At 40.9% G+C, this 16,412-nt stretch overlaps 2 protein-coding genes across 3 annotated transcripts; one reads left to right on the top strand and one right to left on the bottom strand.

Moving 5' to 3' along the window:
* Positions 1-12: 12 nt before the first annotated feature.
* Positions 13-2,103, bottom strand: rbm48 (RNA binding motif protein 48). Its single transcript, XM_010734845.3, has 5 exons — positions 1,952-2,103; positions 1,635-1,825; positions 959-1,104; positions 256-809; positions 13-153 (listed from the first exon to the last, which is right to left on the bottom strand). Exons 1-5 carry the CDS (start codon positions 2,078-2,080, stop codon positions 91-93), a joined length of 1,083 nt encoding a protein of 360 aa, XP_010733147.2. The 5' UTR covers positions 2,081-2,103; the 3' UTR covers positions 13-90.
* Positions 2,104-2,761: 658 nt separating this feature from the next.
* pex1 (peroxisomal biogenesis factor 1) lies at positions 2,762-13,191 on the top strand. 2 transcript variants are annotated; one of them, XM_010734789.3, is made up of 24 exons: positions 2,762-2,998; positions 4,340-4,486; positions 4,628-4,711; positions 4,918-5,032; positions 5,162-5,847; positions 5,961-6,080; positions 6,192-6,315; positions 6,482-6,588; positions 6,715-6,800; positions 6,895-7,027; positions 7,216-7,312; positions 7,403-7,573; positions 7,666-7,820; positions 7,914-8,100; positions 8,236-8,402; positions 9,184-9,318; positions 9,400-9,464; positions 9,617-9,759; positions 10,144-10,247; positions 10,405-10,581; positions 10,969-11,211; positions 11,785-11,979; positions 12,141-12,271; positions 12,898-13,191. In XM_010734789.3, exons 1-24 carry the CDS (start codon positions 2,891-2,893, stop codon positions 12,980-12,982), a joined length of 3,765 nt encoding a protein of 1,254 aa, XP_010733091.2. In that variant the 5' UTR covers positions 2,762-2,890; the 3' UTR covers positions 12,983-13,191. The 2 variants fall into 2 exon arrangements, with proteins under 2 accessions (XP_010733091.2, XP_010733089.2); XM_010734787.3 differs by having other exon boundaries at positions 10,969-11,220.
* Positions 13,192-16,412: the final 3,221 nt, after the last annotated feature.

Here is a 16,412-nt window from a genome sequence, read left to right as displayed (position 1 = left end):
AGCTGTCAACAGAAACGGTTTGACCAGTCATTTTCCAAAGCAGCAGCAGTAATCTCTGCATAAAATCCAGCATCGAGACAGGTCACATGATCATATCCGACGACGTGGTTTCACCTTTTTCTCCACTGGTTTGAGGTCAGGAACAGATTCCACCTGAGAAAGGTCACAAAACAGATTTTACTGACATAAATAAAGACATTAAGACTACAATGAAGAAATTGTTTTATTCTATCAAAATACCAGATTATGGGCTACCTGTTTCATTGTGTTCCTGATCAGGCTTACAGTTGTGTTCAGCGACTCATCCTCCATGTCTAGTTTAGGTGGCTCTGGTAGCTTTGGCCCAATAAGTGGCTCATCATTTCTAGTAGCATCGGTCAGTGAGTGCCCCTCATCCATTTTGCGCTTCCTATTCTCTAAATTTGTGCTCCGTGGGACAAATCTGACCGCAGAAGGTTTTGAGGTCAGTCTGTGTTTTGCGCCTTTGTGTCCGTCTGAAGAGGTCTGGCTGGAGCTTGAACTTGGCGCTGGCTGCTGTTTTGTGACAATGATGGCATTATGTAATGTCCCCATTTTGTCCTCTGTTGATACAGTCCCATGCTGAGTTTTATGTCCATAGTAATTATATTCCCGGGGAGGTAATGGCAGAGGAGGAAAGCTTGGATGTTTGCTGACGTTTGAAGCTTCCCCTGTATTATCATCATCAGAGGCTTTATCATGTCTCATGACGATCCTCTCTGATGTGGTGGCTGTGTCTGATGACATAGTGGGCTCCTTTTCTGCTGTCTCTTTCTGCTCCTTTTCTTTTGCTTTGTAACAATAATAGAGAAAAAGCAGTCTGACTACATTTTTAATTTAAAACTGACAAAAGATCAGACAAAACATAAAAATATGAGCGCTTCAAAAGAGTGCAAAACAAAGATAAGATGTAAGGCTCTATAGTTGGTTTTAACTGTACCTTTATTATGAACAGCCCTGAGTATATATCTCCTCCTGTCCTGCAGCTTCAGCCTGGTGTCTTCCACTGTCTCATATTCTGGGACGTAGCACACGTGCAGCACACCACCATAGAAACTCTTCTCATCCATGCGTCGTTTGGCTGCTCTGTAACACAAAACATTTAGGAAAAAATCAGGTCAGCGATGATTTCTTACATTGCCTCTGCAGTGTAATGATTTGGGTAAGTGTTATAAAAATTAGGATTATGCTGGGTTCAGATGTTTTAATTCATATAGTGTGCATGTCTCCTGCACTTCCCTTATTTGGCCTCTGATGTACTGAGGTTGGCAGGGAGACATAATTATAAAACAGTAGTACAAGGTAAGGAGAGACAGGCTAGGGGAGTACCATTTGGATATAAAATATAATGCTCATTACTGAGCAGAAAACCAAAAAGGAATGTTATGATATTATCTGTATCAGGTGGGAGGTGTCCGAGACAGCTCATTTTTAAAAATTGTATAGGAACCAACTGTTAGATCTCCTCAGGGAGCCTTTTTACTGTAACCCCTTTTGTGTTAAACGCTCCTTCTTGTACAAGAATAATACATTCAACTTAAACTTTGATACTTTGAATCCAGTCTTCTCATTGAAGGGTTTTTCTTTTAAAATAACAGTAAGTTACATCCTTGAACCTGGCACTGGTGAGTTTCTGGAACTTGACGAGGTAGACCTCCGTGAACTCCTCAGCCGGGTACTCGTCCAGGGGTCTGTACTCCTCCACGGCTCCGTACAGGGCACACAGCTGGATCAGCTCCGTCATCACTCCAATGGCTGGGACCCCTTGGACCATCAGGTAACGAGACTCTAAGTTGATGGTGTACACCTGAGGACAAATAGGAGGACACCTGCTCAATGTATTTCATCCAAATATCGTCTTGGTGTATTTACACTCTAGCTCTCATAGCAGATATATATTGTGTTTTCTCGCTGATACTTCGCATATTCTCACCTTAACAGCTTTCGCGTTCCTGCCTTCTCTATATTTTGGTCGTGAAATGCAAACTTTGCGCTGCTCATGGTGTTTATAAACCTCTGGGACTCCCCAACAGCCTGAGCTGTTACTGACAGGTGCCGCCATCTTTCTGGAAACAGCTTTCCTGTTGAAACATTTCAAAATAAGAGCTCGTTGACTTGAATAAAGACTTCTTTATATTTTTACTTTCTGTGCAAGAAAAAGTGGATTGATTGTAAACCTCCATCACTGGCTGGATGGCACAGGGTTGTTTTTGATATGATATAATATCTGACATATAGGTCAAAATGTAAAAGTCATGTATTTTACAATTTATTTTTATGGCTGCCATACATACACACATTCACATTATATGAATACATTACTGACTTGTGAGCTTATACGGACTGTAACTTGCTTGAGTGTTAGTGATGCTGCACTATTCAGAAATATGGGATGTAGATGCTGTCTCCAATGGGTTTTCATTTTACTGTATAATGTCACAGACTGTTTTTGTTGTGTACCATGGTCTCACAACTTTTTTTGTTTCACTGTTTAGTTTGTTTGTTGGTATATTTTTGTGTATTTGTACTGCTTATAGTGACGTACAGAACTCTGATCTTGGCTTTGCTTGAGGACAAGTTCCCCTGCTGTCATCCTCCTGTTTTGTTGTTGTTTGTTATAAACATGTTTTGTTTGTGAAAAGTAAAAAAAAAGTTCAATAAAGATGTTGTTTAAAAAAATAATATCGAGTACGTCTATTGCGTGGCCATGTGTAACATTTTATTTTGAAAAGTCGCTCAGCTCGGTATCGGCTGCTTTGGTCTAGCTGCTGGGCACAGCGCGCATCGATCAACTATGAGTTTGTTGCACAATTTAACGTGAGCAGTGCATCCTGCTTTGCATTTACAGAGTTAGTCGGGCTATGTGAACATTATGTTCAGTAACCAGGGCATTCAACCCGTCACTGTTGTTTTCAGCAACACAAAAAACTGCTTCCTTCACCTCCCCTCCAAGCTGACGTCGCATCTTTCCTTGAACGAGGTGAGTTAGCTTAGCCAGCCATCATGCTGTCAGTGTCAGGTAATGTAAGTAGAAGTTTGTTTTGGTGAAACAACGCTATAAAGATAAAGATAACATGGCCTGTCTGTGTAAATATTGTTTATTATAGTGTCCTTTTCGTTTCTGTTTTTGCTGGTAATACGAGACCTTGCTGTCAAAGTTACATCTCATTGTTTACATTACAAAATGACTAACTATGACTGGAGTCCTCATGTCACTCAGGTCTTAGTGACACATGACTCCATAACATGTCTTGCTCTTGATTTGATGTACAGTGCCAGATTTGAGTTTTGTCAGTGCAGCAATAACAATTCAGACAATGGTAACTAGTAACAACTGTCTGTGGTATGCTCATTTCCTGTTTCCTTTATTATTCAGTCTGGGCTTAACCATTTTTGTAGTGGTCCCCTTGCAGTCACTGACAAGAAATTACATTTCAGATTAAACAGGGTAAATAGGTAAATGTAATTGCATAGACAGATGGATAGATACTTTATGATTACTTTATGATCCTTACATGGAAATTTGTTGCCACAGTCTGTACAAATCCTCACATGTATACACGAATACACAGATGCATTAAACACAAAAATAGACACGATACACAACATTTATTCACCCTTATCCCATACCCATAGCTCTGGTTACTGGGGTGTTTTGTTGAGAGATGCTATGGCAGAAGGGACAAAACTCCTGCTTGTGCTTGTTCACAGGCCAGGGCCTGTATCTGCGACCAGATGGGAGCAGTATGAGGGACGAGTTCAGGGCACGGCTGAGGTCGTGTGTGCTGTACTGTGTGCGCATCCTTATATATTACTGTGTGGTCTTGTATTATTGTTTCACTGTGATCTATTATCACTTTAAGAATCTGTGATCAGGGGCGGTCGGTAGCGTAGTGGGTTAAGCGGCCGCCCCATGTGTGGAGGCTATAGTCCTCGCTGCAGCCGGCCCCGGTTCAAATCTCGCATCGGACGGCTAATTTACTACGTGTCACTCCCCTCTCTCTGCCCCCTGCTTCCTGTCTATCTTCAGCTGTACTATCAAAAAAGGCCAAAAAAAAAAATCTGTGAACACTTGTACAATTGTACAATACTTCTTCTGTTTGGCTGGTTGGTGTAGAGAATTATTGGCTCAGCCCTCCAGTCTGACAGATTTACACAGGAATCAACTGGTTGGTTCTGTTGTTATTCATAAGTCTAAGCTGTGTAAAAGATTTAAATGAGAAGAACTTGCTGCCAGAAAAAGGATAATTGTGATACATACATTTGATGAAAAAATCCAAAAAATGTTTCTGTGTTTGTGTGTGTGTGTGTATGTCTTCAGAACCAGGCTTTGGAGTTGTCTTGGGGAAATGGATCTTCAGTGTTCCTCAGCTGGACTCAAACACGAACCTCCTCCAGTCTGGACAGCTATAAAGTGGAGTTGTGTCGACAACTGGGAGAAAAGTTGGGCCTGAAAGATGGAGAGCAGGTACTGCTCTACAGTGAACAATTTATTCTGTGCTGCTAATCTGTATATGACACACCCTCACAGTCTTCTGTTTAAAATAATTACTGGTGACATTGACATAGGTGTTTGTATTGACTGACTGGTTGTGTGGTTCCCCCCCAGGGTTTTCTGAGACCATGTCACCAGGTCTCATCAGTGCATCAAGTGTTTGTGGAGCCTCTGTCATCTGACGACTGGGAAATCTTGGTGGGTGATTAAAGTGACTTACAGTAATTTGTAATTTGAGTATATGAATATATTTTACTCGAGTAAAAGTCAAATTTCTTGTCTAAAAATGTACTAAGATAAAAGTTAAATGAAGTCAGTTTAAATATACTAATCAATGAGTAAATAGCACTTGTGACCCCAAACTACGTCAGACAATATTATCATCATCTGACTTTCACCCTTAGGAGCTCCACAGTGCCGCACTGGAGCAGCAGCTGTTGGATCAGATCAGAGTTGTTTTCAAGGATGCTGTGTTTCCCGTGTGGGTGGACAACCACACAGTCATCTACATCCAAATAGGTCAGCATTAATTATCATCTTTCAGTAGCAAATGGCAAATACTGAGCATGCACTAATGTAATAATTCTAAAAGAACTTTGTGGTTCGAATTAGTTACTTACTTTCAACTCCTTTTGTCTCTCTGTGCAGCCTTGCTTTCCCCATCCGTGCCCTATGGTCGCCTGGAGCAGTTCACGGAACTAGTTGTCTCTCCCAAGAGCCGTGCTGGAATTGGTGAGCTCAGTGGTTCTCCACTGAGAGTCAGCGAGAAGCAGCATTTTCACAGCCAGCAAAATATGGATCATTCCTCCCTCTCAGGACCATCATTGAAAAGTATGTCCCCCATTCCTCAAAGTCACCAGTGGGGTGGCATAGCTGACCTGAAGAGCCTGCTACGCTATATGATAAAGGGTAGTTATGACCCGGTTAAAGAGCTACCACCTGTACCGGACATCCCTGCCCTCATCACTGACTCTGTCTACAGAGTGTGTGGTGCACCTCCAGACTCTCTTTGCACTATAAGCCAGGTTGCAACTGGCGTTATTCACTTATTTCCTCTGAGCCACAAGTTGAATACTGGGCCAACTGGAGTTCAGTCTCCAGTGACTTATGGCCTTCTGTCCAAAGTTCCCTGCCCTAAAGAAACGAGGGACAGAACCAAGCAGGCCATGGAGAAAAAGAAGAACTCAGGAGTTACTAAAGCTGCTGCTACTGCGGATGGAGAAGAGGAGATGAAAGAAGAGGAAATCATGGTGGTCAGGGTGGTGTGCCATGGTACTGAGATGCTGGCAGGCAAACAGAGAAGCAGGGGAGAGATCCATAGTGGAAGAGTATGGGTGAGTATCCTGAGGAATAGTTGTTTTATTTATCTATTCTAACCTAAGAGTAACTTTTATTGTAGCTCTGTCCTCTCATTCTTTGTATCTCTTATATAAATTTTGATTTTCAGATGCCTCAGCCACTCGCCACCAGGTTGAATATCATCCCGCATTCAACAGTGAGAATTAAGCCAGTCAAGTCAACTATCAAAATAGCCTCCTCTATTCGTCTGCAGCCCCTGAAACCAGCGGTGAGTGCCGGGGTAGCTGTATGCGGTTACAGTGTGTCGTTTAAAGGGATTTTATTACTGTTGTTTCTCAAATCCCTTATGTCCATGTGATCTTTGACATTTTCTCTTCAGTCTGAGGAGGAGGATGATGAGGCGATCCAGACAGCTTTCCTTGGCTGGCTGCACACTCAGAGTCATGAACCTTTAGCCTGTCTGACTGCACGGTCTGGCAGCGTCCTCCTACATGGAACTGATGGTGATTTATTTTACAAATCTGCAAATGAGCAGTATGATAAAAAAAAAATCAATAATACACTGAATACCACCAGAGGCTAAATATCACACAATAGGCATATTAAAATTACAGTACTTCCTGCTGCAGTAAAACATCACTGCTCTCCAATTTTGTTATTTTTTTCTAGCAAAGTTAGAGTTTGCTTTAACTGTGCTGAAACCGGAAGCAGAGAGTGACCCTCCAGACCAGCTGTTTTTACTAGCACCTGCTGTTATCCAGAAGGAGGACATACAGGTACATGCATGTCATGTAAATTGCTTTAGAAAAACAGATTTTTCTGTGTGTAATGGATAAAACAAAATCTCTGAAACCCTCAGTGGTTTTAAAAGTCTCACACTTGACACTATATGTCATCTACAGGTAGTCCGAGAGCCAATGGCCATGCCAGCAGTGACATCTATAGCTGAAACACCCAAACCGCAGCTGCCCTCCCTCAGTAGTCTTGGGTAAGTGTGTAGCAATTTGTGAGCCTGTGTTTGGTTCAATCCTTTTTCAGTATTTCTCTTCCTCTATAACTCTCACTCCTCTGTCTGTCCCTAGAGGGATTGATGAGCTCAGTAGGACTGGATTTGAGTTCATCTCCCACAGCCTTCTGGGTAGTCCCCTCTCACGAGAGCTTTGTACCACTGGACGAGGTCTCCAAGGAGGAGCTCTACTCATCACTGGTGCTAAGGTATTTCTTTACATAGTGATAGTAATACTGCTTACAGCACAGAGATTTATATATCTAACTACTATTTTGTCAGCCTGAACTTTTCTGGCAGGCAGCAAAATAATTTCAGATTTGAAAGCATTTTTATCCTTAACAATGTTAGTTTATACACTTTGTAACATATACTGTGTTGTTACGTGTCCTCACAGGGAAGTGGGAAGAGTACTCTCTCCCAAGCCCTCTGTGGAAAAGCTAGAGAACATCTGGATGCACATGTGGAGGTGGTGGACTGCAAAAAACTACAAGGTTAACAGATGATCCATCAACATATATTGAATCATTTTGAAACTAGTTGAATGTATTTATGAATGTAGAAATTGTGACGTTTCTTTTCAGGCAAACGGGCAGAAACAGTGAGACAGATGCTGCAGGATATCTTTGAACAGGCAGAGTGGAGTCAGCCTTCAGTTGTTCTACTCGATGACCTGGACCATATTACAGGGACACCAATCTCAACAGAACATGAGCATGGTCCTGAGGTGCTGCTGCAGCAGCACATAGCACAGAGTAAACCATCATTATTATTTTTCACGCCTGTTGTTTAATAATAATTATGACAGGCCTTGATGCTGACTTCATTTGTCCGTTTGTGGATGCAGGTCTGAAGGATGTGGTGGATGAGGTGGTGGTTCACTCCAGCCTGGTGTGTCTGATCATCACCAGCCAGAGTGAGCATTCACTCCACCCCTCCCTGACCGAGGTGCAGGGGTCCCACTTCATTCAGGGCTTCGCCCGCATCCGGCCAGCGGATCAGGTCAAAACACAAGTACACACACAGACATGCACACACTAGCAGATGAAAAGCAAAAAAAAAAACAACAGGTATTTTGTTTGTTATTGTTTGTAGGCTCAAAGAGCAGAAATCCTGCGCTGTCTGATCCTCGGGAAAAGCAGCTTGTCTGAAGAGACCTTACAGACTCTAGACCTGACAGCTGTTGCCAAGGATACAGAGGGATACACGCCCCAAGACCTAGCACTACTGTTGGAGCGTGCCATCCATGCCAACACTGCACAACGAGGACACAGTGATCAGGGTACCAAAGGCTTTGGTTACACTACACCACAAATTATAGAATTATATCAAGTGTTTTTCCTCGTGTTCCTCGTGTCTCTAATTAAGCCAATGCTTGTTGATTGTGCCACTTCTACATTATTTATTTGGCTCTCAGGCATGTGTCTGTCGGGGAGGGACTTCGTGCAGGCTCTCAAGGGATTTACGCCTCCCTCGCTGTGGGGTGTAGACCTCCACACCCCAAGTGGATTTGGGCTGGAGAAGGTGGGGGGGCTGAAGGAGGTGCGACAGCAGCTGATGGACACCATACTGCTCCCTGCTAAGGTCAGTGTAACTAATCACAAGTCATCCAAGTGTATTTATTCAGTCAGATGGAAGGAAAATGGTGATATACAAGAGAAATAGAAGTCATTAGAATTAAATAATAAAAGTGACTGTGATGATAATGCATTTATTATTTATCATTTTAACACCCTGATTGGTATTTGCTGTTAAAGTCTCAACACAAGTGTGGGTGATATCAGTAAAGTGATGAATGCAGACAATGAAACTGAACACTAATTGATCTGAAGACGCTTTCATTTAATATGCCTCACTGTATTTCTACCATTCAGTTTAACTCAAGTTCAACAATTACCTTGTTTATATGATGTATGACAGGTGATACATTCTGATTTTGTATTATTAGTTTTTAGCTAATTAATCTGATTGAAATCAATTTGTTTTGGTATTTTTTGTCATTTTCCAATTATTTATTTTCATTATTTGTGATTTAGTTTTTGTTCCTAACACTTCTTGTGTGCTCCGCAGTTATCTTAAAACACACAAGGTTGTCTGGTGGCTGGAGGGTTTGATTCAATCTATTTTTATCATGTAATTTTTGATGCTGCCAGCCCTCATATTCTTCAGCCTCTCTGCTGCTGTTGTTTAGTGCCAACCCACCCTTTACCAGGTCCTGGAAAATTAGGCCTTTGGGACAGAAAACACAATTATATACAAGTCTTACACTTTGGACTTTAGTCTTTTTAAGAGGAGAGATCAACAGAAATAAAATTAAAATATAAACAATGACAATCATTGATTGTGTTTCTTTTGTTTGTTGCAGTATCCCATCCTGTTCTCCAAACTCCCTATCCGCCATCGCTCAGGAATATTGCTGTATGGAGCTCCTGGTACAGGGAAGACCATGCTGGCCAGAGCTGTGGCCAAAGACAGTGGCATGAACTTCATCAGCATTAAGGTAGGCTGGCTCTGACAGTCTTTCTTTCTTAATCAGAGCTACCTGTATCTTCAGTAACGCAGAATATTTATTTCTCTCTAGGGACCTGAACTTCTCAGCAAGTACATTGGAGCTAGTGAGCAGGGAGTCCGTGATGTCTTCCAGAGGTTAGTGAACATTTACACACTTTGGACATCTCAATAGTTGTAATAGTTATAATGAGCATCAATTGTTATAGTAATGAAGTAAAATAGAAACTGTAAACTCCACTAACAGCCATTCTTGGAGATTAAATAATTTTCTTTTCTTTTTGCTCCAGGGCGCAAGCTGCCAAACCGTGCATCCTGTTCTTTGATGAGTTTGACTCTCTGGCCCCGAGGAGGGGTCACGACAGCACAGGTGTCACCGACCGTGTGGTCAACCAGCTCCTCACCCAGCTGGATGGGGTGGAGGGACTGCAAGGTAGGTCACACAGCAGCATACTACACAGAATGTGTCTTTAAAGAGCCAAGGACACATTTTCTATTGGCACATTTTACCTAGAAGTGCTGCAGTCATGCTTTTAAAAGAACGTAAGACATTTTGGGAGAAGCTCATTGCTTTCTTGTCAAGTTGGATGGGAAGAGAAATATGGAGCTAGTAGCAGGTTAGTTGGAAACTGCTAGCTTGGTAATTAGTATATGGTGAACTTTAGAAGTGCTGATATATATGAGAGATATTAGATTGATTTGATCTCTTAATTCCAACTCTTTGCAAGAACGTGAATATGCGTCCAGGTATTTTCCAAAATAACGAATTATTCCCTTAATTTAAATACATAACAGTCCCTCATGTTTGCGTTTGTAGGTGTATATGTGCTCGCAGCCACCAGCCGTCCAGATCTGATCGACCCGGCCCTGCTGAGACCTGGACGACTTGACAAGTCCCTCTATTGCCCCCCTCCTGACCTGGTCTGTTGAATTAAAATCAGTCAATCACTTGTAATCATCATTTTATAACACCACACCATATACTGTAATTTAGCTATTTAAACATTCAGAGAGCTTTTAAAACAAACAAAATAAATGTTCAACAACTGAACTGTTTCTTGCTTTGTCACATTTCCAGGAGGCCCGTGTTGAGATCCTGAAGGCTCTGAGCACCGGCATCACCTTGGCTGCTGATGTGGACCTGGAGCAGCTGGCAGCAGCGGCAGAGCAGTTCACCGGGGCAGACCTGAAGGCCCTGCTCTACAACGCCCAGCTGGAGGCTGTCCACAACAGTCTGAGCTCCAGCACCCCGCATGTAAGTCTATTATACTCAAAGGACAAGTCACTGCAGAGCTTATTTTGTTGAAATGGGGGTGGCCTTGGGCTAAAGGCAGGAAGGCAGAGAAGTGTTGGCCAGTCCATTTTCAAATTATTTATGAAGCTGCCAAGCGCAGTTTTTTGTCCCTCAGGGCTAATTAAATGAGGATCTGTATGCATCTCAGCATGTGTGAGTTGCTCTACATCTTCCATTCAGAATATGTTTATAACATAATTCAAATTATCCCCAACTCTGGTGACAAGGATATATGAATAAGTTATACAGTTACCAGAGGCAGAATGAGCTTAACCTGAGAGGTCTTAAACTGCAATAACACAGCAAAGCCAGTTCATGTTTTTGTCGTGTTTTCTGTGTCATAATCAGGAGCTGACCTCTGGCTCAGAAAGCGACATGAGCCTGTCTTCCATGATCTTCCCGAACAACAGTAGTGGCTCAGATGATTCGGTGGGGGACGGGGACACAGGCGTAGGGCTGGACCAGTCTATGGTCCTCCTGGAGCGCAACGAGCTTCAAATAGAAGACGAACATCATCGTGGGAACATCTGGAGACTATACTTTGGAAGCTCCTACGAGTCAGAGATGGGGTATTCCCCAATTTCAGGAGTGGTGAGCAGTGTGAGAAAGTCTTTTCTGTTTTATTTATGTTTAATTACCAACATACATATTATGTTCATCACCAGCTAATACATTATGCTTATTTACTTTCTATCTAAGAGTGAGATGAAAGGTTTGATATCAGTATCATGTCTGTGCATTAGTCTGGATGTGTTTAGCCTAGCAGAGCACAAACAGTAAAGACCTTTAAGATGCTTTAAAGCTCTAAGCAGGTATTATTTATCTGGTAGACCTGCTACAGACTGAAGTTCTTCAACTTGCAGCAAATTCTTGTGGGCAAATCTTGAGTTAACTGGGCACAGTTAGGAACAAACTCTGAATGTAGACATGTCTAAAAAAAAAAAAAAGCAAAGTAGAGAACACCTACAGGAGAACTGACTTCAGTCTTCTGCAGTGATATTAATATGCATCAAGATATATACTTACAGTATGCATAAATATTAACACAGGCCTGTGTATTTATGTTATTTTCAATGCAGTGATGTGATTTAACGGTTTAGAAAAAGTTATTTCTCTCCTAATTTTTGTGTCTGTTCATTTCCTCTCCTCTGCCTCCATTAACAGAACTCCCTGTGTGTCTCTGGACCAAACTCCATGACCCATGACTTAACAAGGGCTTCTGCCCGTGACCCTGGTGGCTCACTCCCACCTGCCTACATGTCCTCCATCCAGAGTGGGTATGAAGAGCTCAGCCCGGAGCAGCTCGAGCGTCTGCAGCAAGATATTAATAACATCAAGAACAACTACAGGAGAGCCAACGTAAGTGACAATAATGGTATAAAAATCTAAATGCTGTTGTATTCAGATTGTTTCTGTTACTTTCATAATGATTTAAAGCTAGCTTATCCTATTTTTTTTTTACTACTCTTAATGACTAATAATGTTGTGAAATTTTTATGTAAACTACCATGTGTGTGTAGGAGGACTGTGTACGGGTGCATTCAGCCTCCAGCCAGCCGGGTCTGCTACTGTGTTCAGCTCATGTGAACTCCGCCCTGGCCGTGACCAGACCGTCTCTCAGCAAAGCCGACTGGAACAGATACACAAAACTGTGAGTACGAGGACACTAAGACTGCAACAGTCACAGCAATACAAAATGATACTAAAGTGGAGATATGAAACCACTGTAACAAAACCTGCTTAATCTACAGGAGTATATGAAAGAAAATCTTTGCAGCTGTCCATTTATTTTGGAAGAAAAATATCTCTTCAGTTGGATATGAAATTTATCAAGCATATAATGAGCCATTTAGAGTTTCACCTACAGGAGGAAATGAAAAACATTTGACAAATTGGTGTTTCAAAGCTGTTCCCAGGTAGCAGCACCAGAGGAATATAAATCATTATTAGAACCGTTCTCAAAGTATTCAGCATGTTTTTTTTATCAAGTTAAATTACTTTGTTGTGCATTTTGTGAAATCACTAGAATTATAGCTGAGCTAAGAAGTTGCACAGTTATATAATTTTTTACGGTAGCTCAGACCCCTGATAAGGATAAGTGTTAACGCAAAATAAATAAATGAATATCATAGAGCTGCTGACTCATCTGTCATGTGTCAAGTGAAGGAATAAATAGCTTAAATGCAAATATATCCAATCTGCTCACTTAACTGTTTTAGACATGACATTATTATAAATAAACTGTGTTTCACAACTTTATTTTGTCTTTTATTTTAGGTATGAAGCGTTTGGCGGTGCTGGAGATGGAAAATCTCTTCAGTCAGTCACATTTAAACCTGGACAACGTGTGACTTTGGCGTGATCAAACATGTTTTCACACACCTGCTTTGTTAATTTGATATCAGTTAGTAAAATCTATGATGAATTAATAATTTAACAAACAGTTCCAGGGCTTTGAAGACGATGTAAATTAATGTTTAATTGTTTCCTACTTAAAATGTAATTACTGTACATATATATGGAGTATAATTTACCAAATGTTAAGAATTAAACATGAAATCTTTGTACAAATCTTGCCTGCAGCATCGCTTTCATTGTTTCCTGTTTACAGCCACTGGATGGAGACAATACATTTTTCTTACTGAGCTCAACCTGAATAATTTTTTTTTAACGTCCTCTTCCAGCACACCCACACACGTGCGTGTTCACTCTTGCTAATTACTCGTCTGCTCAAGTTGGGCGGCTCCATGCTGGAAATTACACGAGGTCAACAAACTTCAATAACTAATGAGAGTGTGAGTTAACCTGAGATGAAGAGTCTGAACACGCCTCACACAATACTGAGAAGAGGTCTAATTAGACAAAGTGAAAACACCTGTTTGTGTGTGTGTGTGTGTCTGTGTGTTTTGTGTGTGTGTGTGTCGTCAGTGTGAGGAGGACAATTTGACTCGTCAAAGCTGGAAAAACACAGGAGGACTGAGTGTTTCAATGTCTGCTGTTCATCCACTCCATTACTCAAGCATATTTGCTCTGGATTTAGATCCAACCTTCTCAAATAGTTATTATACATAATGTTAATAATATTTCTTATACTGCTGCTCTGTGTGCTATTACATTATTAAACCTCCTTAGACTAATAGGCAGTAATTTGTGATAGCATTTGACAAACATTATTAATTTAACAAGGAATAATCAATCTATTTTAATGGCTTCACATATAAATATAAATTGAGGAGGGTTAAAGTTGTCAGAGATGAGAAGAAGAGCAATTAGAGTGACTGGGTTTAAATAGAGGAGGACATTTTAAACTTGCTGTAATAAAAACCAGAACGACCTGCCCAAATAATATTGACTTCAGAGTAAATGTGAGGGCCGGATGAATATTTGCCTTCACATTTTGATTTAGATTTAATCTTTACAATTACTGCTAGAGCTACACATATACATACATACACATGTAAGTAAGCAAAATTACACAAGCGGGAAGATCTTTAATCCATTAATTTCTATGAACCTAAAGACCTTTTTTTAGGTTTTCAAACATCATGTTATATTAATATCTTTAAGTATTACATAAAACCTTCACTGTTGTCTTCAGCGACAGTAGAAAGCTTCAGTCTAGTGACATTTATATCCAGTGACATTTCAAATAAAATAACTTCTGTCCTGATATATAGTTACTATTTTGTTTTTTTCTATTTTTTAACCTTTCAGAGTAATCTCCCGTTTAAGTCCCTCTCTGCATCCATTTAAGTTCAGATGACATTTATATATGACAACAGACAGTACTTAACAGTCACAATTAAGATTATATTTGCAGAAACTAAGCAATAGAACATAAATTGTCAGGTCAATACTTATATGTACATGTATGTTTAAAACGTATTGCACCAGTATAGCAAACCATTACTTTTCTATGCAAAAAGATGGGCATAACCATGATGGCACTTCACAGACTTGTGCTTTTTTGTGCTCTAATGGTTGTAGATCACCACACCTAGTCTACAAAAGCTTTTTGAACCTCAGCCACAATGTTCATACTTCCTTCCTTCTTTTTTAACAACTGAAGCAGCAGAAATTTAAATTAAAAAGTACCAAACTGACCTATATTTTAGAGAGGAAAAAGAAACTTCAAAGATTGTGTGTGTTGTTCCCTTGGCAGGAATTAACTGGAGCAATGTAGAGGAAAGTTGAAAGAAAAGAAACAACTTTTAATAGATTTTAAAGTCTTCCTATCTTTCTCTCCTATCCTATCGTTTTTTCAGTTGTTTTTTTTTACCTGAAAGTTTGTGGTCTCAATAACTCTTGACTGAAGGGTCCAGGGGCATCTTAAACAGCTGTGAGTCTTACCTGAGATTGCAACAGTAGTCTTGAGCCTGTTCCTTGGCTGTTGCAGCGAGTCATCTTGACAATATTTTCCTATTGAAGCGCTATGCCTGCTGTCATCCTACACACACTGGCACTGGCAGGTTCTGCAGTGGTAAATATAGACGCACTGGGCTGGATTTGGCTTGCATTAGTCTTGTGTCAATCCCACACAATGCAGCTTGAAAAAAAATGGCTCAATGGGAGATTTTTCTCTCTCCTCCGTTATCGATCTATCACTGTCACTTTTTCCTCACACACCTGTGATGAGACAAACATGAAGAATTGTCACTGCAGGTAATTCTTCTAGAATACACAAACAGACAGAAAAACAACCAGAAATGACATCTAGGACATTGAGGAGAAGCATGCAACTGTCTGTTGGATGTGCGAAAAAAAAGTTGGATTTGTGACAGAAATATTGATTGTGTGATTACGATATGGGAAACTCTGCTCAACATCTCCAGGGACAGCACCACTTGGGAGGTCACCTGGCTGGAGGACAGTCCCTCTGTCCAGCAGGCATGTTGTTTCATTTGGTGCAGCCTTGGGTGGTGCCTGCAGTGGGGAAATCTAAAAGATTTATTGTGGCATCAAACAGAATCCCCTGTGGTCCTCAGTACATCATCATCCATCTTTCATTTCCCCCCACATGTCTTCTTTATGAAAGCCAGACACCCCCGAACATATGGTGACTTTTGAAAACTCAGGAGCAATTAGAGGAGCAAACCTCACGGTCCAAAAACCGACACCCGAGGCAAAGTTCAGCTCAATTGTTGCCACATTAAAAAGTCTCTTCTTCATCACCTCCCCCTCCTCAGTGGTGCTCTTGCTTTTCAAAGCCATCCCAAATGATTCATGGGCTCCGGTTTACAACAAAGTACCCGTCCATTTTACAACATCAAGAGGTGTCAACCTTCACCAGAATTAGATCCTGAGCGATGCAGAGGAGAACAAAAGACTTGCATACGACATGTTCACTTGCTGAGACTGCTATTCACCAAAATAGAACAGAAGTTTCTTGTGTGTGTGTGTGTGTGTGTGTATGGGTGTGTGTGTGTTTTTAAGCGGGAACAGGGGAGATAGTGACATAAGGAGGACATCAAAAAAGAAAATACCATGCTGGGATTTGACTTAAATGTATATACTTTAAATAATACAAAAAAATGAGCGAGAGGCAGAGAAGACAGGTGACTGTGAGACCGTTTTAGCTCTGTTAGAAGTTGTTTCTTCTTGACAGGCATGTTTCCTGGTGTTCAGGAATATGATAAAAGATGTACCAAAAAAACGAAAGAAAGAAAAAACGAAGCCATTGGAGAAATACAGCATTGTTCTTTCGAATAATTATAACTTCTGGATAAAGAATTTCCCCAGTTCGCATAGTTTTTGATATTTACTTTTTGATATCTTATTCAAACGTCAACAAA

The sequence above is a fragment of the Larimichthys crocea genome, chromosome XIII (assembly GCF_000972845.2).
Source record: "Larimichthys crocea isolate SSNF chromosome XIII, L_crocea_2.0, whole genome shotgun sequence".
NCBI lineage: Eukaryota > Metazoa > Chordata > Actinopteri > Sciaenidae > Larimichthys > Larimichthys crocea.
This window is presented reverse-complemented; position numbering and strand designations above follow the sequence as displayed.

Excerpts from the sequence above, each read along its gene's own strand:
- rbm48 (XM_010734845.3), bottom strand. The coding sequence starts at position 2,080 with ATGGCGGCACCTGTCAGTAACAGCTCAGGCTGTTGGGGAGTCCCAGAG. Across the intron at positions 810-958 it reads CAGGGCTGTTCATAATAAAG|CAAAAGAAAAGGAGCAGAAA; the intron begins GTACAGTTAAAA and ends ATTGTTACAAAG. Across the intron at positions 154-255 it reads TCAGGAACACAATGAAACAG|GTGGAATCTGTTCCTGACCT; the intron begins GTAGCCCATAAT and ends GACCTTTCTCAG.
- pex1 (XM_010734787.3), top strand. The coding sequence starts at position 2,891 with ATGTTCAGTAACCAGGGCATTCAACCCGTCACTGTTGTTTTCAGCAAC. Across the intron at positions 7,028-7,215 it reads TACTCATCACTGGTGCTAAG|GGAAGTGGGAAGAGTACTCT; the intron begins GTATTTCTTTAC and ends GTGTCCTCACAG. Across the intron at positions 12,272-12,897 it reads TGGAACAGATACACAAAACT|GTATGAAGCGTTTGGCGGTG; the intron begins GTGAGTACGAGG and ends CTTTTATTTTAG.